This window comes from Pleurodeles waltl, chromosome 11, assembly GCF_031143425.1.
Source record: "Pleurodeles waltl isolate 20211129_DDA chromosome 11, aPleWal1.hap1.20221129, whole genome shotgun sequence".
Taxonomy (NCBI): Eukaryota; Metazoa; Chordata; class Amphibia; order Caudata; family Salamandridae; genus Pleurodeles; species Pleurodeles waltl.
Window position 1 is genome coordinate 85,364,554 of NC_090450.1, and position 23,502 is coordinate 85,388,055.

General features: G+C 47.3%; 1 protein-coding gene across 8 annotated transcripts in view; it reads right to left on the minus strand.

Moving 5' to 3' along the window:
* Nucleotides 1-23,502, minus strand: part of DLG1 (discs large MAGUK scaffold protein 1) — a 953,275-nt gene that overhangs the window by 63,037 nt on the left and 866,736 nt on the right. For all 8 annotated transcript variants that reach the window (XM_069213151.1, XM_069213153.1, XM_069213149.1 and 5 more), the window contains 2 exons: nt 15,183-15,284; nt 14,626-14,798 (listed from right to left, as the gene is read on the minus strand). In XM_069213151.1, the coding sequence (XP_069069252.1) occupies nt 14,626-14,798; nt 15,183-15,284 (275 nt within the window). The remainder of the gene's footprint in view (nt 1-14,625; nt 14,799-15,182; nt 15,285-23,502) is intronic.

Consider the following 23,502-nt stretch of genomic DNA (forward strand, 5'->3'; position numbering starts at 1 on the left):
GTTTGGACCAAGTCCCAGCAGAGCATAAGTGAGGGCTTCATTAAAGGGGAAAAGGGGTTCAGAAGAAGCCCCGCATCACCATGAAGTAGGACGCTCCCTCCTACGTAGCCACAGTATGGGGAGAAAGCATGCAGCTTCAGGGGAAGTGTCCAGACCAATGGCTTCACGGCGTTCTGCATGTCAGTCCATAGGATCTGCGAGCTGGTATTCTAAAGGGTCCAATGACCCCTTCCAATCCTCAACGTCCCCCTACCCATAAGATTAAGGCAGAAAGATCCCAGCCAAAGCCAGAATCTGAGTCTCGTGACGCCAGTATGGCTCCATGTCGGAGTCAGAAATGAGGATGGGGGTCGATGCTGACTGTGGACACAGGCCGCATCAGGAGCGTCAATGTCTGAACCATCATTGGGGAAGGTCGAGATTGTACAACCAAAGCTGGGCTCGGATCCTTTCGGTGCCACCGGGAGCTGAGGCCCAAGCCGCTGTCGCAGAACACTAGGAAACCTCTGCAGACTCCACGGGGCCCAAAGGTGCTCCAGCGGAGTCATACTGACCAAATATGAGGCTCACTACCTCATAGAACTCGCAGAGGTGGCTCTGGCTCCCAGAAACTCAGGCAGGTGCAGAGCTCAGAGGACAGAGGCCTAAAGTGACGACGCTCCTTTTCCCACACCGCGTCAGGTGAAGGACAGGGTGAAATTGTAGAACCCTAGTTATTCTTTGACTACTTCTTGTGCCTCAACTTACCCAATGGTCCAGAGGACTTGGAATGTGAAGATGAAGAATAGGGGCTCTGCAACAGTTCTTGGGACCTTTCTCTTGACGGAGACCAGAAGCGATGCGGATCAGAGTGCTGGGACGCAAGTAGCTTTAGGAACCGCACCCTCAAAGCATTGGGATTCATGACCTGGTACTCGGATCATGACGTCTGGACGTGATCGTGCTCCAAACACCACAAACACGCGAGGTGGGGATCTGTCATGGACATCATCCGATGACAGGAATCATAGGGCTTGAACCCAGTCTTCCATGATGACATCTTGACGCACCGGAAGTGTTGACACTCAAAAATCAAAACACCAGTCAAAAAGTGACTGATGGCTAGCTCTTCTTCAGCTCTGCGCTTGGCTACAACAGAAAGAAAAGAATTGACATCAGCACGCTGGGTTGGTGCCTATATAGGTCCATCAACATCAAATCCGGGGTGTATGATGCCGACGACGGACGCGGAGCTGATCAACGCCACCTAAATGAGCGCAGGGGTACTGCTCGAGAAAAATCTCCGGATCCAGACTAATGTCCGGGGTAAATTCTAAGATAAGGAATCTGCAACTAGAAGACTATCAGATCGGTAAAGTACTCGAGGAAGTACGTTCATTTTTACCTCATGGATACGACCCAGCCAAAGCGTTCCATGTGGGTGGGAGGTAGTGTGTCCCAGTTGCAGGATCGCAAGTAGATCTTCTTCAGTTAAGGCGTGACATCGTTTTGGTAAACGGATTGGTAGTAATCCCGGAACATCTGTTGCTCGTCCTGTTCGGCAGTCATCCATCAATGTGTGACAGTATGGAGTTTGGTTAGGTGTCTCTTAAACAGCATGTGACCAAGTCTGCGAGCTATGAGAGAGCCCACCTTATTGATTCCTCATAACATTTCTATTGTAAGGCCAGGAGGGCTTGCTCAGCCATACTGGTCCTATGGGCCCTTAACTAGCCTATCAGCAGTGCAGGTTCCTGCATGAGGGGTTGATCTGTCGGCCAGTCGTCAGGTTAGATAGGGGCAGACACCAACGTGGGGAGCTTCTATGAGAAAGGGGTGTGTCATCCCAGTTCATTTCTGGATGAGAATTGTCAAAGATGGAGATATTTGAGATAACAGCAGATGACAGAGTGCAAAGGAGTGAGTGCATCACAAAGACAATGTCAATGAGTGAGAAGGAGATGCGTACGTGGGAAAAGAAAGTGTAATCTTTTGTTTCAGGTTTCTTATATCGCAAGTCATCCACTAATTCTACATCAGCGATCTCCCTCTTCAAGTGTGCAGACATGGCTCCTGTACCCTGGAGAGCTGCCTTGTTTCTATCCAGTTCTAGGTCCCAGACCAAGTCAAAATCTCCTGTAACCATTATGTCTAGTAGGGTGCCTGAAAGGGACCATGCCATCTGCATTACAGACTGTGGGCCCATCAGAGGAAGGGCATACAAAACAAAACCAGACGAACTGGACCAGCTGGGACAAACATGTCTGGCTGAATCCCGCAGAGACTGGCATTAGTGTGCACATATCCTGTCTAAGAAGTCACTCTCCAGGGGTGTGAGTTGAGGGAGACAGGTCACCAGACAAGTCAAGCAATTGTGGGCGGGCACTGGGGTAGAATTCAGAGGTGGCTCAGGCCCCCACAGGGCACCAAGGGACAGTGTTAGTTTGGTTGTGCTGAGGCTCCCCTGGCAGAGACATTTGGTCGGTGCTTCTAGGGGGGTGGAGGATTTAGAGGGATTCCGTGGTCGAAGGGGTTGGGGAGGTGCTCTTGCCCATGTTCTTAAGGTGCTGGATAATACTTTGGTTGGTTCTCCGGGAAGCCTCTGTTCGGCGTTTGGTAAGGCGATTTTGCTTTAGTCCAAGGGGTCCGCCGTGTCTTACGATGGAGTGGGCGAGACAAGAGGGGTTTCTGCCTTCCAAGTCTTTGTCAAGGAACAGAAGGTGCTTGGCTTCTTCCAGAGGGCAGAGATTGTTGCATTCCATCGTGGGTGAACAGACGGGCAAAAGGGTGGCCTCACTGGTATCAGAAGTCCAGTTCCCTGAGTTTGTCTATTACTATTTTGAAGTCTCTTCTATGTAGTGCGAGAGGAGACAGGTGCTGGAGTATCTGTATAGTATAATCTGAAACATCAGGTTAGCTTTGCATCTGGAGGCCTGCAGGATGTCTTCCTTCTATGTGAAAAAGGGACCCTGGTCAGGATGTCGGGTGCCATGTCCAGCTGCCACACACAGCGCTCTGTCTAATTTTGGCAGGGGCAGACCCAGGTTTCCTCTAATCACTTGCAAGAGATTCGTAGTGAAGGCCATTATGTCCTCTCAATTCCAAACTGGTGATGCCTCTGATGTGAAGATTGCTTCGGCGACTTCTTTTTTCCAAGTCTTCTTGGCTGGTCTTTAATTCAATGTGTTAATCCTCAAAAGTCACCAACCGGTGCTTAAGCATTTCTTGATTCTCAGAGCAGGCATCCTCCGTGCATTCCAGGTCACTCACGCAGCCTCCTATCTCAAATACATCGCTCCAGGGAGCCTGCAGGCAAGAACTGAAGCCTGACTTAAGCGACCCAACCTCTGAGCGTATCTCCTGCAGAAATAGGACTGTGTACTCCTGAGTGATTGGTATAGCGGCTAAGGTGCCCGCGTCCATGGTAGTTTGGGAGTCCGGTGGTTTGGTATCTCCGGTAGGTGGTTTATTCCAGAAAAGGGTGAATGGGTTGTGCCTTAGACGATTTGGAGCGCAGGACGGCGTTGGGCCGATCGCAGACAGGAGGCCAGTCTATGCTATGGAGGCGAGACTCACTGAGGTGCCCCCACTGGATGTTAGGCCACAAGTGGAGAGCCCTGGCAAATGTGCTCCAGTTTGTTGCGGTAGATGCTGCACCACAAACTTGGTGGTTGACCACCCGGTTAGAGCAGGGAGGAAGACCAACCCCAACAGATGTAGTCAGTCAGCAAGAGACGGCTGTCCAACCTCATAATTGAGGCTCAGCAGAGTCCAGAAGAACTAAGATGGTGGGGCTTAGGTCCTAAGAACCTCTATGATCTGGACAGCAAAAGCGAGCTGAGTGAACCAGGGTGGTGTATTCCCAGTGGTAGTATGCTTATCAGGGCCTACAGAGGGGATGCCTGATGCGCGGAAGGGCTGCAGTTACTTCTGTGCTCATGTCGGAGTCTCACAGATTCAAGTATTCCAGAAGGTAATGTGGAAGGCCCAGCTCCACTCCTTTGTTATTGCGCCCCAAGGGATCAATAAGCATTAGTTTCCCGCAACAGGAGCACACGTGCAGGTCCAAGGGGCCCACATTACTAAAGGCCCCAGCAGTGGGGCTACAGAGTGGCAACCCACAGGAGCCTAACAAGGCAGAAAGTCAAGAGCCGGCAATCACCGAGGAGGCGATCAGCGTGTAGCAATGTCCTGTGATGAATGGTAGTCATCTCAGTCTGCGTGTCTCCTATTGCGGGCTCGTCCTTAATGGCGGGCAGGCGCCCCACCGATGCTACAGCGGCAATCCAGGAGTAGTAGTCAGCAGAAAGAAACAGCGCCACAGAGCAGGCGCTCTGCCACATCATGGGTGCGGCTATGGGGCAGGGCCTCGGAAATGCTCTGAGGCTTGTTTCTGCCGCCAGCCCCGCATCCCAGGTGAATCAACACGGCAGCCGGTGAAATGTAGGCAACTGACCGCTGTGTGCCGCTTTGTTGCCAGGACCGCCAGCTGGGAGCAAGGTGACCTTCCTATCCTCCGGGGGTGAAGCCTCCTTAACTTCTTTGCGTATATCCGTGATTGAGGTGCTCTTAGTACAGCTGATGTTGCTGGATGGCCTCCAGGAGCCCGGGGAGAGAAAGAAATGCATCACACTCTGTGTTCTGGCGGCCCACGCCCTCCTCCCACCCCAAAACCTTCCTTTTGAATACATATTAGTCACCCCTAAGGTAAGCCCTGGACAGCCCCAAGGGCAGGGTGCAGCATATTTAAAACGTCTACTTTTAAGTTTCACACGTCCATGTAGAGAAAAACTCAAGTTAGTTTTTCACTACTGCAAGGCCTCTCTGTCCCATAGGTTAACTTTGGCATTACCTTATTACATTTTAGATGTGTGATTTCCAATTGAGACCTAATAGATATTCCGTGTTTGGTGTCCCTGGGCTTACACCGTAAAATCCCAACTTATCGTGAAGTTAGATTTTAAGTTTCAAGTCTGAAAATGCCTCTTCTAGAAAGTCGGCATTTTCCTACTCTAACTATTCTGTGCCTCTGCCTGCCCCTGATATACATTAGGGTGGGTGCCAGCTGGGCTCTTGTGCATTCCGTTTAGACATCCATACACAAAAAGCTGAGGTATACCACTTACATCATGATGGCCCATAACCAGCCTGATAGATCCTCCTTGACTGGATAGGAAAGAGGACCTGACTCTTGCACCTGAACAGGACTGTACCTGTCCCCACACAGAGCTGTATAACCCCCTGTCGAGTGTCTGGAGCCCGGGACGGAAGGTCAGGGACCTCGTGAACTTCTGTGGCGTCTCTTTGAAGCCTTCCCTACTTCAAAGGCACAACTTGGTGTAAGTACTGGACCCCCAACCCCACCAAATCAGTACATATCTGAACCTCAGGATATTCTGCCAGAAAGGAGGACGGTTGTGCTGATGAAATGACTGTCAATCTGCTGGACTTCGCTGGACTCCTGTTTTGCTGTGCCTGCCCTTCTGCCTGCTTGCCCTCCTTGCCTGGGAGTTAAAAGGATTGGACCTGAACCTCTACATCTCCAGAACCAAAGTGAATCCAAGGGATGGCTGGCTTGCCTCCTGTTCTTAAGTCTCATGGATAAAGACTTCACACACCTCTCCTACAGCTTCAGGACCCTGCCAACTGTGAGTTGTACCATGACAAGTGGTGAAATTCAGTACTGAGCTCTCAAAGGTGGCTTCTGCAGCTGTGTTCTGAGAAAATCAATCAGCTGATCGGAACCGCTGCATTTTTCCTAGCTGCTGATGCATCGGCGACTGTGTGGCTCAGGACTGCCACCTCCATCAGCCCTGGCGCATCACCTTCACATGGCCGGCTGCGTACCTTAACGATGATGCATCTACTTCTCTGCAAGGGTTCGATACCACATCTCTGCTCAGAGATGGTCAACTGTACGGCTCGACTGCGTGGATTGTAACCAACGCACCAGATCTTAGATGTCGGCACAACCTTCCATCCGAGGTACTGTTTCAGCGGGACAAGATTGGTCTCTATAACCTGCCCACACTCCATTGCGGTCAGCCTGAACTCTGGATTTACCCTGGTCTAGCACAACCAGATAGCCTTGGTGAGTGCTTTTAGTTTCTAAGCACCTCAATTGCAGGTATTATTTACAAAGTCATACCCTGACTTCTACTAATTTGATTTTTTGTCGTTTTGGTCTTGTTTTGTACATTAACTTAAGATTTTTGCTAACTTGTTGTAGATCATTTTTGTGTGTTTTTTCACTGTTTAAAGGGTTGCACAAATACTTTACACAATGCATCCTAAGTTAAGCCTACCTGCTATGTGCCAAGCTATAGTAGGGTGGGCACAGGTTAATTTATGGTGTGTGTCTGACTTCCCCTGACTAGGATTGTGGTCTCTATTTATAAAGGGAGCATACCTTTGCCAGCTAGAGACCCAATTTCTAACACCATTGATCCCAGAAGTGTGGCAATCTGACAGACAGTTTGGTTTGCTGCATTGACACACTGATGATAGTCTCTTCTGCTAAGGGAAAGGCTTTTTTTTTTTTTGCGTATCTGTTGTTGTTACTAGATACATGACACAATGAACTGGTGTGGAGCTAGATTTCTTGGCACCGATTTATAAGCTCAGCTTTGATAAAAGGGGTGTTATGGATGTGAAGTCTTTTTTTGTTCTTTTGAGAGACTGCTTTTATCAGCCAGTCATCTAGGTATGTTTACAGTAAAATGCCTTCTTTCGTAAATGCACTGCTACCACCACCAGGCACTTGGAAAAGGTTTGGGGGGCTGATTTCAGACCAAAAGAAAGCACAGAGTATTCATAATGATCTGTTCCGCCTAGGAATCTGAGAAATCTCCTATGATGAGCTATTGGAATATGGAAGTATGCATCCTGAAAGTCTGCTGCACAGAGTCAGTCGTTTCTTCTTATGTGTGGGTAGATTTGAGGAGGGATAGCATCTTGAGTTTTTCCCTTTTGATACATTTGTTGAGGAGCTGGAGATCCAGAATAGGCCGAAATTGCTTAGACTGGCTTTCTTTTTGAACTAGAAAGTATGTTGTGTACATAGCCCTCTTTACGTGGTCTGAGGGAACTTGTTCTTTTGTCTAGATGAGGCGGTGGGCAGACGGGTGGTGCAGGGTTCCTGAACCAGATTGTATATCCCTTTTGTATGATATTTAAAAACCATCTGTCCGACGTTATGGCGTTCCGCTCTTCCAGAAAGAATTTCACCGCTCCCCCACCCCTCACCTTCCTTACAAGAGTGGGAAATTGCGAAGGGGTTGTCAGACTGTTTGCATGAAGAATGTTTGCGCTTAGATTGTGAGGGCTTAGTTGGGGTGAACCTCCTTTTCTGAAAGTGTCTTTGAGATGGCATTTGAGATCGCTGTTGTTACTGTGAATATTTGTAAGGCCGCCTAGGGAGTTGAACCCAATGGTAGTACAACCATTTGTAGCACTGACTACTGAGGAATAGAAGAATGTGTAGAAGGAGACCTGGATCACTGTTAAGGAATCTTTGACGTTGAGAATGGTACAATAGAAGTCATGCAATACTTTTTAGCTGGAACCAGTGTTGTCAATTGTGAAAGGTGTCTTTTTGATGTTGAATGAGTCAGTCTTTGACGCCGAGTGATGTGACTTTGATACTAAACCGTTAGGTCTCGACGTTGATAGGTGACCTAAAGAGAATGCAACGGCAGTGAAGGTGGCAACCTCGTAGTGTTCAGTGTTGCACGTGGTGGTGGGCGTCTCGTCTCTGACCTGGACGCCAAGCAGCGATGTACAAGTTACTTACCTTCGGTAACGAAATATCTGGTAGAGACATATTCTAGTTGCAAATTCCTTACCTTAGAATTTTCCCCCAGGCATCAGACTGGATCCGGAGATTTTTTTCTTCGAGCAACACCCTTGCGCGTCGGTAGGTGGTGTCGGTCAACTCCGCAGGCGTTGTAGGCGTCGTGGTGGCCGTGATGATGTCGGGAGTAGTACATTGACGCCGCCCTCACGCAGTGACGTCAGTTTCTTTTAACGACTTTCCACACCAGAGCGCAGAGCTGCGAACACCACTGATTTTGGTGCGCCAGAGCTAAGGACCTGAAAGGGGGAATCCCTGTCCCTAGAAATCAGTTCGCAAGCGGGGAGGATGGGGGGGCGGTAAGGAATCTGCAACTAGAATATGTCTCTACCAGATATTTTGTTACCGAAGGGAAGTAACTTGTACATCTGATAGAGACTTCTAGTTGCAGATTCCTTACCTTAGAATAGATAACCAAGCAATGCAATCCTCGGTGGTGGGCTGCGACCTAAGATCATACTAGAAAGTCCTGCAGGACCGAACGACCAAAGTAGCTGTCCCGACGGACCTGACTGTCCAGGGAGTAATGTTTAGCAAACGTGTGCAGGGATGCCCACGTAGCTGCCTGAGAGATATCCAGGACAGGAACTCCGCGTGGATGCAGCAGTGGCCCTAGTAGAATGAGCCCGCAAGCCTTCAGGAGGTTGCTTTTTCACCAAAGCGTAGCACATTTTGATGCAAAGAAGCACCCATCGAGAGATGGTACGTTTCTGCACCGCCTTCCCTTTCTTCGCACCCACATAGCCAACAAAGAGTTGATCGTCCACCCGGAAGTCTTTAGTACGATTGAGATAGAACACCAACGCTCTTTTTGGGTCCAGACGGAGTCTCTCCTCCTCATGGGAAGGATGTGGGGGGTGCGCAAAGGTAGGCAAAGTGATGGACTGGCTGACATGGAACAGTGTAACCACCTTAGGAAGAAAGGAAGCTCTAGTGTGTAACACCAATTTGTCGGGGTGTACGGACAAGTACTGAGGTTTTGAAGATAGGGCCTGAAGCTCCCTCACCCTACGAGCAGAGGTGATGGCGATAAGAAAGACAGTTTTGAACGTGAGGAGTCGTAAGGGACAATTATGCATAGGCTCAAAAGGAGTACACATCAAGAAAGTAAGTACAAGATTAAGATCCCACTGAGGCATGATGAAGGGAGTGGGAGGAAATAAGTGGGTGAGCCCCTTCAAGAATCTACTCACAAGAGGAGATTTAAAGAGTGAGGGCTGATCAGGAAGCCTAAGAAAGGCGGAAATGGCAGACTGATACCCCTTAAAGGTGCCCAATGCAGAGCCCTGCTGGGCTAAGGAAAGAATGAAAAGAAGAACCTCTGAAAGAGGGGTAAATAGGGGGTCAACAGAGTTGTTAGTGCACCATGCCACAAATTTATTCCATCGACAGGCGTATACAGTCTTAGTCGAGGGACGCCTGGCTGCCAAAATAACATTGCAGACTTCGGGTGGAAGGGCAAATGCCGTCAACTGTTGCCGCTAAATCTCCACGCATGAAGGCGGAGGTTGGACAGGTTCGGGTGGAGGACCGTCCACTGCTGCTGCGACAGAAGATCCGCCCGAAGAGGCAGCCTGAGTGGAGGATTGATGGATATGCTCAGTAGCTCGGGATACCACACTCTTCGAGCCCAGTCCGGAGCCACCAAGATAACTTGGGCCCGGTCGCTCTTGATCTTCTTGAGAACTCTGGGCAAAAGAGGAATAGGCGGGAAGGCGTACAGGAGGCCGGAGTTCCACTTGAGACAAAAAGAGTCTCAGAGCGAGTGCCGCCATGGAAACTCCAACGCGCAAAATAGCTGACATTGCGCGTTCTCTGCGGAGGCGAACAGATCTAACCAAGGCTCTCCCCACTTAAGAAAGAGACCTTGCGCCACCTCCGGATGGAGATGCCATTCGTGATTGATGGTGCGTCGGCGGCTGAGTTCGTCTGCTCTGGCGTTGAGAGCCCACCAAATGTTGAACCATCAGGGTAATGCCTTAATGTTCCAGCCAAGCCCAGAGGCGTAGTGCCTCCTGACATAGGGTCCAGGAACCTACCCTGCCTTGCTTGTTGGAGCACCACATGGCAGCAGTGTTGTCTGTGAACAGCTGCACCACTTTCCCTTTGAGAGAGGGAAGGAATGCTTTCAACGCAAGTCTGATCGCTCGGAGCTCCAGCAGGTTGATGTGGAGGCCCGAATCCGCCAGAGGCATCTGATCTCCACCTCTCCCATGTGGCCGCCCCAACCCAGAAGCAATGCATCTGTCACTATTGAGAGATCTACTTGGGGGAAGGGAGAGGGATCTGCCATTGACCCAATTGGGATTCGAAAGCCACCACTGCAGGTCTTTCGCAGCGCCCGTTGAGATCTGGACCATGTCGGAGAGAGTCTCCTGATGCTGCGCCCACTGGAACTTCATGTTCCACTGCAGAGCCCGCATGTGCCACCTGGCATGTGCTACTAGCAGGATGCAGGAGGCCAAGAGGCCCAGCAGCCTCACACTCCGTCTCACCGAAACCCAAGACCAAGGCTGTAAGATCAGAATCATAGCCTGAATGTCTGACTCGCTTTTGGGGAGGATAAGCCTGAAACCGCACTGTGTCCAGAACTTCCCTGATGAAAGGGAGCGTCTGAGAAGGAGTCAGGTGTGACTTCGGCACGTTGATAGTGAACATCAGCTGGTGCAGGAGGTTCACCGTTGTCTAGAGGTGTGAGACCACTGACTGGGGTGAAGGCGCCTTCCACAGCCTGTCATCTAGGTAGGGGAAGACTGAGACCCCTAACCTGCGCAGATGAGCTGCAGGCACCGCCATTACTTTCGTTTACACCTGAGGGGCACTGGTAAGGCTGAAAGGGAGCATGGTAAACTGAAAGGGCTTGTGACCTACCACGAATTGTAGATAACGTCTGTGGGCAGGCAGGATGGGAATGTGGAAATAAGCATCCTGCTAGTCCAACGCTACCATCCAGTCTTCTGGGTCTAAGGCAGACAGAACCTGAGCCAGGGTGAGCATTTTGAACTTCTTCTCGAGGAAGTAGTTCAGGTCCCGAAGATCGAGGATAGGGCGCAAGCCTTTATCCTTCTTTGGTATCAGAAAGTAGTGGGAATAACTACCACGACCTACTTCTGGCACAGGGACCCTTTCTATAGCTCCCTTGGCCAAGAGAGATGCAACTTCCTGGCTGAGAAGCACCAAATAATCCTCTGAAAGGGGATGGAAGGATGGCGGCATATGTGGTGGTGCGGATTCGAAAGGGAGGGAGTAGCCCTTCCGAATGATTTGCAAAACCCACCTGTCCGTGGTGATATGTTCCCAGTGGGGGAGGTGATGGCGGTTTCTGCTACCTACTGGGTGGGAGTGGGGGGACGGACTAGGAAGGTTTGGAGGCTGCTGCAGGGACAGGGGTGGATTGGACAGACCTCTGGTTCCCTGACCCATGACCACGTGGGATTCTGCACCCCCGGCCACGCATAGGCTGTCCAGCGTGCATGGCCCAGTGGCTGGGATGAGGATGCGACAGGGCGCCATTTCCGTGGCACAAAAGGGATGAAAAGCAGACTGTGGGGGGCGTGAGGCGGCAGAAAGGCCAAGGACCGAGCCATAGCCCTGGACTCCTTGAACTTCTCCAAGGCAGAGTCAGCTTTGTCTACGAAGAGACGGGTGCCATCAAAGGGCATGTCCATGAGTGACTGTTGGACATCCCTGGAAAACCAGAAGTACGTAACCAGGCATGGCGCCTCAAGGCCACTGTCGTAGCAACCGATCTGCCCTGAGAGTCGGTCGTATCCAGCCCACAACGGATGGTGAACTTTGCCATGTCTCTCCCATCTTTGACTGCTTGAGAGACGATAACACGGGCCTCCTCCTGTATCTGCGGCAGGACTTGCGCAACCGTATCCCACAGGTGAGTGGGAATAACGGCTCAAAAGGCATGCTGTGTTCACAGACCGCAGCCCGAGGCTGGAGGAAGAAAACAACTTCTTACCAAACTGTTCTACCCTTTTGGATTCCCTACCTGGGGGTGCGGAAGGGAATGCTCCAGAAGAGGACGGATGGATAACAAGACTCTCAGGCGTAGGATGTTGGGACAGGAACTTCGGGTCGTTTGGCGCAGGCCGATGGTGGCGAGCGAGCGTCCTGTTCACAGGACGCCATGTGTTGGGTTTGGACCACGTACCCAAAAGGATGTCAGAGAGGGCTTCATTAAATGGAAGAAGGGGTTCAGAAGTAGAAGCCCCAGGCTGAAGCACCTCAGTCAGGAGGTTAGACCTGACTTTGACAGTAGGTAGCTCAAGGCCAAGGACCTCAGCCGCCCTACTAACCACCATACCATTGGTAGCTCCCTCAGCCGTAGCCACGGTAGGTGGAGACAGCATGCCAGAGTCAGGAGAAGTATCAAGACCACTGGCTTTGCCCAAGCCCTGTGCCCAGTCCATAGTAGGGTCTTCCTGGTATTCATAAGGGTCCAGGGACCCCTCCAATCCTCCCCATATTTGTACACATAGGGAAATGGGTCAAAATCTGACCTCGGGCGAATAGGGCCCATCGAAGCCGACGTCGGCCGACGCCGCTCTGACTCCGGGTCGTCGGGATGAGAATGGGGTCTATGTTGATAGTGGGCACTACCGACATCGAGAGCGTCGCTAAACAACCCGGTGCCGGGGAAGGTCTTGACTGTGCGACTGGCGTTGGGGCGGATCCGTGCACGGATCCGGAGGCGACCTCGGTGTCCGGGGCCAAAGCTGCCAGCGCAGAAGCCGAAGGCCCCTCGGTCAAGCCCCTTGGGCCCGAAGGCGCTGTATCGGGGTCGGCACACCCAAAGATGAGGTGCATGGCCTCGTAAAAGAGTTGAGCGGGGGTCGCTCCGGCTCTGGGATACTCGGGGAAGCATGGAGCCGACGCAGGCGTAGGCGTAGGCTCCGAGGACGGAGGCCTACTTCGTTGACACTCGTCCTGCGTCGGCCAAGCAACGGGGTGAAGTCGGAGAGCGATGGGACTTCTTCGACGACTTCTTTTTCTTACTGTGACCCAACGATTTAGATGAAGACCAGTGGTGGTGGCTCAGCGACCTATCGCGAGACCTTCCTCTCAAGCGAGATCAGGACTTACGCAGAGTCAAGTGCTGGGCCGCCTTCAGCTTTAGGGACCGCTCCCTCAAAGCCTTCGGATGCATCACCTGGCACTCGGAGCACGACTTCGGGTCGTGGTCGCGCTAAAGGCACCACAGACAGACACGATGAGGGTCCGTCAACAAGATCATGGAGTGACAGTCCTCGCAGGGCTTTAACCCAGTCTTCGGGGACATCCTCGATGCACCAAAGTTCATGGCAATTTGTTTTGACAAAACGGTCGAATTCGGCCAAAAAATAACCGAGGGTAGCTCTCTCTCGGATCAGCGCGTGGCGCGGAAAGAAAAGAACTGACGTCACTGCGCGAGGGTGGCATCTATGTACTACTCCCAATGGATTCATGGCAACCACGACGCCTACGGAGTCGACCGGCGCCTCCTACCAACGCGAAAGGGTATTGCTCGAAGAAAAAATCTCCGGATCCAGTCTGACGCCTGGGGAAAATTCTAAGGTAAGGAATCTGCAACTTGAAGTCTCTATCAGATAAATGGCGCATCTTCGTTGACCCTTCTACGGATGGTGAACAGGATAGGGCTAAACCTCCCAACGGCAACTTCAATGTTCATGAAGTCAGTGAATAGTGATGAGAAGGTCATCACTGGTGATGTCGAGAAGGATATTTTCTGTCTTTAGATCTCCCTCTCTTGGTGTCTATACCTGATTTTTAATGCTTTTCTTCAACACTGCAAGATAATTATCTTTCCATTCTTTTACTTTTCTTTCTCTCCTCTTCTTCCTTTATGTCTTGCATCAAACCATGCAATAGGGTGCCTTCTCTGTCCTTAAGCATCCTCTTTGACACTTTCTGACAAATAACCCATCCCTTTCGTGAGACGTGCAGCTGTAAGACACACCAACCAGACTTTATGAGCATCAGAGCTCACCTTCTTTCTTCCACAGGATGGGCTTTTGGTGAACAGAGTGCACAATCTGACTAAAATGTCCAGTCAGAAATAGGAAAAAATGGCTCCACTCAACAAAAGGGATGCCAATTTGCTCAGTTACAGGAGTTGGACAGAAAGAGAAACAATTTTCAGAGGTGTGAAAACAACACAGGTGTTCAGAGATCCCACCAGAAGGAGCCAGAAAAAACAACTGCCATTCATGGGCAAAGTGCCACTAAGGTGCATTGTGTGATAGGTCGCTTCTGAAGTTCTTAAAGGTGAAGGCTTCTTTTTGAGTTCCTATCAGTGGAAGCCTATCAGGCTGCATTTTCTCTTCATGCTGTTTGTACCTAGACAGCCTTTTTTCCATGACAAAGGGTTGAGTATTGAAAGGCTATGTTGCAGTTTTTTCAGCATTTCTTACACAGCAATCAGAAACAAAATACATCTCTTGATAGACTACACTGACATTTTATGAAAAATTGATTCAGTGATGATTATACAATCTCATTTTCCTAAAGTACAAGTATATATTAAAAAAGGTGTTCCAGGGTCTGCGCTGGCGGTGGGGAATCATTCAACGTTTACGACTATCAGTGAAGATCCTACGAGGCAGAACTTTAAATTACCTGTTCCTCATGGGCACCCAACACACGGCATGGGGCCCATTATCCTGTAAATAATGTACAGATGGGAGGTCCAACCTCATAACAGATCTTAAGCAATGACTGGCACACTAGCACTTCATAGACCAATAAGGATATCATGACAGGAGAAGTGTCTCAAAGTGAGTTACCTTTTCTGCTACTTCTCGTACAGACTGGACACTCGTCCCATAAAGGTGGTTGTTGTACTGTCCCGCCTCAATGAACTTGTGATCTTGGATATCCTTTTCCATCTGCTCTCGGGAGCCCATAAAGTGGTAATCTCGTCCATCTACCTCATAATCTCGCTTCGGTCTTGTAGTGTCTACAAAGATACAAACCCATATTTATTTACCTAAAACAATATACACATTATAAATAACTTAACATGTGTGGAGAATACAGTATATTGTTCACGTATGCTGTGCCTATATACTTTCCTAGAGATGAATCCCAATACTCTGCTAATTTGGAGATTCTAAAAAAGGGAGAATTGATGTGAAACTATGTAAGATGTACTAATAAGTGCTTCTTCTTGAAGACAGATTACTTTAATTAGGTCTAAAACAGCTAATTCTTGTGCAAAGTAGACATGGCAGAATGCATTGAGCGTGGCAAGGACCTCACAATGCTAAAAAGAATACAAACTTATATTAAGAGTTTTGCTTACGACTTGGTCAAACTGTTTAAGCAAGGAAAGCATACTCACGTGGAACGCAGGACCCAAATTTGTCTGGGAATTCTGAGATTAAGTCGTCATTTATTCTGTCTTTCATAGGACCTAAAATGATCACTGGTCGCGAATAACTCACTGAAAAGAAAAAAAGTGGTATTAGCACAGTTTATAATTGTTTGCAATTCAGACGTTTATAGAACAGATCAAGGCGTGGACAACATTGACTGCAAACTCCTTGTATTTCATACCACAGATCTCTGCATCAGTTCTCCTGCACATTGAGTCTGTAACAGATTGCCTTCAGACCTATCACAGCTTGAGACTCAGAAGCATGGGCAGAAATTTTGAGTGTCAAAGCTTGGCGCTGCAGGTGTATTCCTTTGTTACCCTCATACTTAACTTCCGTAACTCCAAGTGGGAGCTTCTTGCATCTCCTCTGAAATAGCTGGTGGTTCTCAGCATGACAAAAGCAGGAACGAAAGCTTCAGAAACAAACGGCAGGGTGAAGTCATTTGTTGAAGAGGAGACTAAGCAACAGGACAGTCATAGTGCCCTTACTTTAGTTTGATGCATAAGCAGTATGTGACACCAAAGTGATACCAGTGCTTTCAATCAGGACTACTGAATACCAAGCACTAGTATATACACAAACCGTACACAAATATTATTCTTCCAAAGCTGGTCTACTCTTGCTAAGTGTGGCTTATACATGTTTAGTGCATTGGTCTCCTGGTTCAACTTTGCCTTCTTCTTTTCTCAACTCTGAAATCAGAAGTGGGCTGTAAAGCAATTATGAACAGGCTTACATCTCTATTAAGGACATCTCGGTAACCTTGTGAAGTGGAAGCATCTGTCCAGTGATGGAGCAGTTCTCCCTTCAGTCCAGGCCTTGCATGTATATTATTTGCTATAGCTCTCAAGTCACTCAGTCTGTACAAGTGCTATCATGGCCGTTCATATGCTCACCCACGTCACTTTGATTGACAAAGCTAGTCTACAATGCCTGCCACCCACCAAGCAGCTTTCAAAAAGCCACAGAGTAGCAAAAGCACAGCAGCAAGCTTCACCCTCCTACACACACACACACATCTCTGAGCCTACTGACGAAAGAAGCACCGGTTGTCTCCATATTGCTACACAAACCAGCAGTGGCAATGGGAGGTGAAGTACAGAGGCAATGATGGCACAGCACTGTTCAGAGGGCAGTGCTAATGCAGGAAGCTGAGTTGACATCTCATGACCAATGAAGGCAGGGGTACTGACTTGGTTGGTAGAGTTTCACAATTTTCCAGTGGGGGGAGGGGGGGCGGGGGGAATAAATGGGATAGTTACCACAAGCAGGTGATAGGCAATGCCTACACCCAACTAAAATATACTGGCATGTGTGGTAGATTCTGCCCATGTGTGGTAGTAGTACCAATGAGTACTTAATGGAATACAGTTTGGATAAAGTTGGGGGGTTACTACACTAAAAACTAGTATTTGGCTGACAAAACGAGTGTTGGAAGAAATTAATTTATTTGCCCCAAATGAAAAGCTGGTCCTGGATAAGAAAATAGGTCTTTTTCAGATAATGGTAAACTTACGTCTGGAGAAAACATGATTGTCGTCCCATTATATATTTAATGCTAATATGTTAGAGAAAATCACTCCTGAACTGGAGGATAATTACTACTAATATTTCCTTGGAGAAGGAGGGAACTTGCTACTAAGGGAGGACTGGCAATTCATCTACATTGATCAAGACGTGTATAATTAATTAAGACCGCTGTCTCAGGCCAAAACCTGGAAGACAGGTATAACTTTAAAGATTTGTGTGCTAAGTAAACCTGCAAGTTCTTAGACAATTTAATTTGTTCCACGCTTCCAAAGTTGCTTACTGTGGAGACGTCCAGTTCTGCCTTGAAAAGGCGGGGGCAATCGAGGTCTGAAGGGTGCTGGACTGTTAAAGGCCTCTCTGAGCAACCAGCTATTAACTCTCTTTTGAAATACGCTGCCATCAGACCAGACATCTATAGTGGTCTCACAATAAGAATAGTTTACTTACACATTGGGATGTGTGTAGACCAACAAACCCTGGGGTCAGACAACATTTTTATACTTCCCATAACTTATTCTCCTGTATAAATTATTATACAGAGACCTCATCTACACTGGTTCACTGGAACAGGGCTTCTGGCACAAGTTACGTCAGATCATTTTCCCTTGTGTATGGTACACAGCAGCCTTAGCATAACCATCAACTTAGATGGAAATTTGATTCACTTCTTGAGGGACAGATAATTAGTAAATAAAGTGATAGAAGCCATAGGTCACTGTTTTTTAAACTCACACTAAAGCGGTCATACCAAAAGCACCCTGTGGGTGGCCCACCCTATAAGGCAGTGATTAGAAGGTGATGAATATCTACCATGAAGGGCCTTAAAAAAACAAGTTAATGTCCACCAGTGTGGCTGCAGAGCTGCACATTAGAAAAGGAGTATCTAGACATCGATGACCCACCAGTAGACCATCGAATCAAACTAAAAAAGGTTGGAAAGCATTGTTGAAGTTCAGCCAATTGTGCCGTGCAGTCCCCCAGGGTCTGCATGTAGGTATTCTGAAGGTGGAATACACCATCCTTCATCACTCTGCTCAAGGCTGTGCAAGAGGCTGGGTACTGATGTTTTGTACCTACAGCTGGTTGTGCTGAACCACAGTGTAAATGACAGTTTGGTATCTGTCAAGTGGCAAGATGTTAAGAGGTGTGTGGTACTCCTGTTCCCCTGTGTATTGGCGAAATTCTTGTGTTTCAAATTTTGGGTCAAAAATGTAATCCACATCAGTGGTAGTCAGGGAGGTTGCCCATGGAATCCAGCGTGGATGTAATGCTATAACGTTAGGAACGCTTGCTTTGGTGACAGCCTCTAAGGCCGGCACCAGGGTAAATACAATAATGCGTTTCCCTTAAGCATGGGCCTTTCCTTGATGACAGCCATCTGTACAGCAATCAGAATTGGTTCTGTGGGTGCAAAGGGTTATTCTGCACTGGAGTATAAATGTGATTTATATGCTATGGGCACCATGTCGCCCTTATTAAAGATGAAATTGGTGAACCTGATGGCACCAGCAATTATTCCGATGACCATATTTGTTTTGCTTCTAGCATGTCTTGCTGCAATCCTCTAAGAATGGATGTGTGTTCAACTGTCCAGTGTCTGCTTGAGAAATCTGAGCGAATTAAATTTGAGTGGCTTGATGCGTTGTGTATAGTCTGGAATGTAAGCTCTCCCAAGTTGAAGAAACCAACCAAAGCCTACATTTTCTTGATAGTGTTCGGTGGTTGCAGTTGAGCACAATTTTCTAAAAAGTGCAGGGCCAGGCTCTTGCCCTCGTTTGATAGCTCGTATCTCAGGAACAATACACTGAGAAAGGCTATTTTAGTTTTCCTAAAATAGAGTTTGTAGCCAAGGGCTGCGAATCCTAGAACGATTTGATCGACCTTGGCAAGATGAATGGTGAGGTCGTCTTCTGCAAGATAGATGTCATCCACATAGGATAACGCTTCAGGATCAATATTATGCAATATTGATGTTACATGGGCTAAGAACAACCCTTTGCTGTTCTTATAGCCCTGGGGCAAACAAAAAAAACTTTGTGCACCAAATGAGAATGCACTCAGTTACTGACTTTCAGGTGATAAGTTTTGGTAGAAACAAACGCTGGAAATATCCAAGGTTGTTTTGAGTTTTATAAGCACTATGTTGTTTAAAAGTGCTGTGTGCATTTTGTATTACCTATGTACGTGTGTAATTGTTTAAGTGTGGGTGATCTAAGACTTTTCTATATGAATGGTCTTCTTTTGCAACAGGGAATAATGGGTTATTCATTGCAGACACACAGGGTTTTATTACTCCCTGGTACTCGAGCTGAGTGAGGATCTCTCTCACTGGATCTTTAGCCTCATGTTTAACAGGGTATGGGGCACAGGCTGGGGTTAAACCTGACAGGTATTACATAGTAGGGGGGAATCTCTTTCCCACCCTATGTGGTTGCGATAAAGCCCAGCCAAACAGCGAAGGCTTCTTTTACCGCATCCAGAACAAGTTCTGAGAAAGAAGGCAAAATGACATCTTCCCCATGTGGGAGCTCACAGACGTGTTGGCTAAGCTCTAGGTCTCCTCAATCTGGATATTTAAACCATAAACCCTGTTGGGTGGGAGAACCCCTTGTCCGCAGTCTCGACTGCAAGAAAGTCGTTAGTTGCTGTCGCAGCCAGATGATCAGTCAGACTCTGACGACATTGTGACTTCTGCTGCGCTGCCCAGTAGCATCACTGCCCACTTTTTGTTCTTCAGCAATGTTCTCAAGTTTGCTGGCATGTTTAATTGAAATTGCTGCCACCTTTTTCTTTTTGAATTGTGACTTTTGTTGTGGGGATTGGTCTCCTTTCTTGTCTGACGACTGCTGTAAGTCTTTCTTCTGTTTCGTGTAATAAGGACGTTGCTCTGATCGGCCCACTCTTTTGTCTATTTCTGGGATTATATCTCCTTTCGGAGTTCTCCCAGTGTAGGGAGTCTGCTCTCAGACTTAGTTTGTCTTTATTTTGTTTTGTTTATCCCAGCGTTTTTTTGAACCCTCTTGTGCTTGTTTAGTACCTTCCCTAGGGGTGGTATTCTAAAGTTCACACTTTTTTGGCTTGACTCCCAAACTATCCCATCCTATTTTAGCATAGGTATCAGAAATAATTTTCTGTAGTTTACGATACTGTTCAGACTGTGAAATTTCCTGGAGCCGCTGGTGTATAGCCAACGTTACCACTTCCCCTTTAATGTTACTGAGTATTATTCAGGAGAGAAGGTGTTGAAGTTACGCATCAGTTTCACCCCCAAGTTCAGGGATGGAGCAGCCCAGTGTTCATTTTGAATTTGTTGTAACACTTCCGGTACATTGGCAAGTGTCGGGGTACCACGTGGCATAGTTTAAATTGCAGCAAAGACTGTACCCCATGTGCTGCAGTATTACACTGAGGGAGCTATTCCGAATGGCAAGCACATTGTGAAAATTCCATGTTTATCTTGGGCTTCTGTGTGGGGGAAACGCTATTTCCAGCTCGTTTGTTTTTTGCGCTATCCAGAACGGAATCTTTTCACGTTCTGCGGGTGCTTTGACATGACAGAATTTATTGTTTGTAGGTGAATTCCATTAATAGCCAACTGGTGACCAGCTGGTGCATCCCTGCTGGGGTAGTGTTCAAGCTCCACTTAGCAAATTGTAATAATCATCTGTAAAGTTGTACTAGCTCATTATAAAGTAAGTGTACGTCAGCTACTTGCATAGCCCTACGTCAGGATGTGGTGTGTATGTGGCAAACATAAGCTACGTTGGGTCGTAATTATCCAAAGGACCTACTCTCACTGGTTGTGTTACATGTGGCAGGGCGCCATTGAACCAATGTTTATGTTCTTGATAGGAAAAGGGTATTTCTATATACTGATATGCTCGTACCACTGCGGTACGTTTGCTATTTTCTATGTGTGAAATGTACATGCTGTCTCATCTTCCATGGGAAAGGTGACCCAGGAATAGAATGTTTGTTTGATAAGCTTCATGAGATTCCACTATAAATGTGACATCCCCGCCCTCATCTGTTAAGCAATGGGCTATTAGATGTTGTGCTAAATGCTTGTCTGACATTTCCTGGAATGTCTATGGCGTTAGTGATATTAAATAATGGGTCTTGAAATGGAACACCAAATGGGGAGAAGTACTTTTAAGAGTTCAAGCTTGAACAACCTACAGCCTAGTTAAGTATTCCCTATTCAGCTGAAGAGCGGTATCCTCAAGGCCACAAACGTCTCCCTATAATGGTACTTAGCGTACCTGCTGTGTGTGTGAGACAGATACGCAGGATATCCGTAAATTGGTGCCAAAACACTATTGTAGGTGGTGCCATGTCTTAGCTGGACTCTCGCTCCTAGGCAAGACTGCTGGTTTAGGGATGACAGCACTTTTGTTTGTCGGCGACTGAGTCACTCCTACAACAATTCGCAACTGTTGGCCCAACACTCCCGGTTCACTAGCAGTACCTCACCAAAAACCCAGACAGTAAAAGGAGATTTCTGGCAGCCTTACGCATGGACTCTAGAATGCGATATCTAAGTGGAGTTGTGGTGGAATGGCGTTTACCCTTTTCTCAATGTAGCAATAATTCTCAGTCACACATGGACAAAAAAGGAGATGCAACAGAGTTTAATAGGTTTATTGAAAAGACTGCAATCTATGATAAAATGCATGAGCTGCAATGATTAGGATAATGCATTTGAAAAGAAGCATGATTGTAAAGATGAGTCGTGAACACTAAGACCCCCACTATCTTGCAATAAACATGCCTTGGATGGAATGATATTTGGACAAAGTGTTCTACTATGTGAGTAACTGAATATTCATATAGTATTGTGTGTGACATGCTATGCAAAATGAGACATTATCTGTACAACTACACTTAAAGCAAACTGGGAAGGTCACTTGGAGGAAATAAAAGCTTCCAATTGGGAAGATGCCCCTATATTATGCCTAGAAGATGGTAATCATGGCAGGGATTATTTTTGTTCAGATCTAATTACTTCACAGAATACACTACACTTGAGTCTAATAACTGAAGCTTGCCAGACCTATCACTGGCCGTTGTCCTAGAGGCTGTGGATAAAAAGTTGTCTGGTATTACATTATTTGGGTGTGTCCAACCCAGGCACGGACCCATCCGAGAAGAGATCATAAGAAGTCTGGCCTAAGTGACCAGAGGTTCCATAGAGATTTGGGACAAATGTACATTGCTAGTCATTTGAAATGGTAATGGTACCTAAATATGCCAAAAGATTTTGTTACTTAGAATTGATTATAGCATGTTATAATATTGCTAGGTTGTGTGCAGCCATCAACTGGCAATCCAATATGGATCAATGAATGTAGAAAATGCATTTAATGAGGAAAAGACTGCAACATGAATAAGACAAGATAACTTAGGAGGAAGCTCCTATGGTCTCACACAATCAAAGCATGAGTGGTACTAATGATTCATAATAAATAGGAAGGGATATCAGAAGTGCTGTAGGGCCAACAGCATATTTTGTAATCAAGAAACTTGGGCACAGTACAAATTGCACTGTTCTTTTTTCAATATCTTATATCGACAGACACTGTATTCTGTAACCTTTTTAAATGTTGACAAAGTTTAAAACATAATAAAACTAGCTACAAAAACAAAGATCCAAATCAAAGCTAGCATTGTGAAATTCTGTGTTCTAAGGGAATGATTCACATGATACAAATCCACAATTTTCAGATTGCGACAGAGTTCTCCACTCTTTCTTTAAAGAGGATATATATATATATATATATATATATATATATATATATATATGTTCTATCACTCCTGAAAGGGGACACTCTTCGCAATCACCTGTAAATAATTCTGGGATGCAGACAGGCAGGGGAACCTGTAGAGCGCATCCATTCAAAAGCACTGACAGGAACCATGCAACAGTGGTAATCTGGATCCAGTAATGGAGGTGGAGAGAGAGTCTCCACTACAAGATGTTGGAGGATCCCCTGAGATGGCACTAGAGAGGGGTGTGGGTCCTCAGAGAAGTCTCAGGGAACTTCCTCTCTGAGACTTGACAAATAAACTTTCTCTTTCTCCTAAAGCATCTCCTCTAACTGAAGAGTGCAATCTAAAGAGCAGGGGGGGTCCTGAAGTGGCATATGAAATGAAGGAAAGTTGTGCCCTCGAAAGACTAGAAAGCTTTGTTGGCTAGAATACAGGAGATGATGTCATTTGTGGAGCTTAGATGGTGCTCAGTCATTTGAACGTGGCTATACCCATTCTGTATTCATGGAAGGCTTTGTCTGTAGAGGGAAACAAGCAGCTCTCATCAAACGTGAGTAAGGTGACTTTATGTGACTCTATATTGGGATCTGAAAATCTTAAGACCAGGGACTCAGTGGATTTTGAAGGCTTTGGGAATGGAGGCAAGGCTATCACCATCAAAGTAGAGACACCTTCATGTTTTGAGGCAAGATGGGGTTTCAATAGACAAGGCCTGCAAAACACTGACAATGAGAGAACAGTAACACCTGGTAAGTAGGGATATTGAAGGTATCCAGACAAACATGCTGGTTTGTTCAGAAATCAGTGTTTGAGTCCCTGAAATGCAGCCCTGTACTCACTTCCCAACTCTTTCATAGTGATGAAATCCACCACACCCTGCAGGACTGATGCAGGCCAGGTGGTTCCTGTGGGACCCCTTATTGACAGTACAGGAAAAAGTTAAGGGTGCAACAGAGTTTCCTAGGCAAGAGAGACAGAAGTTCT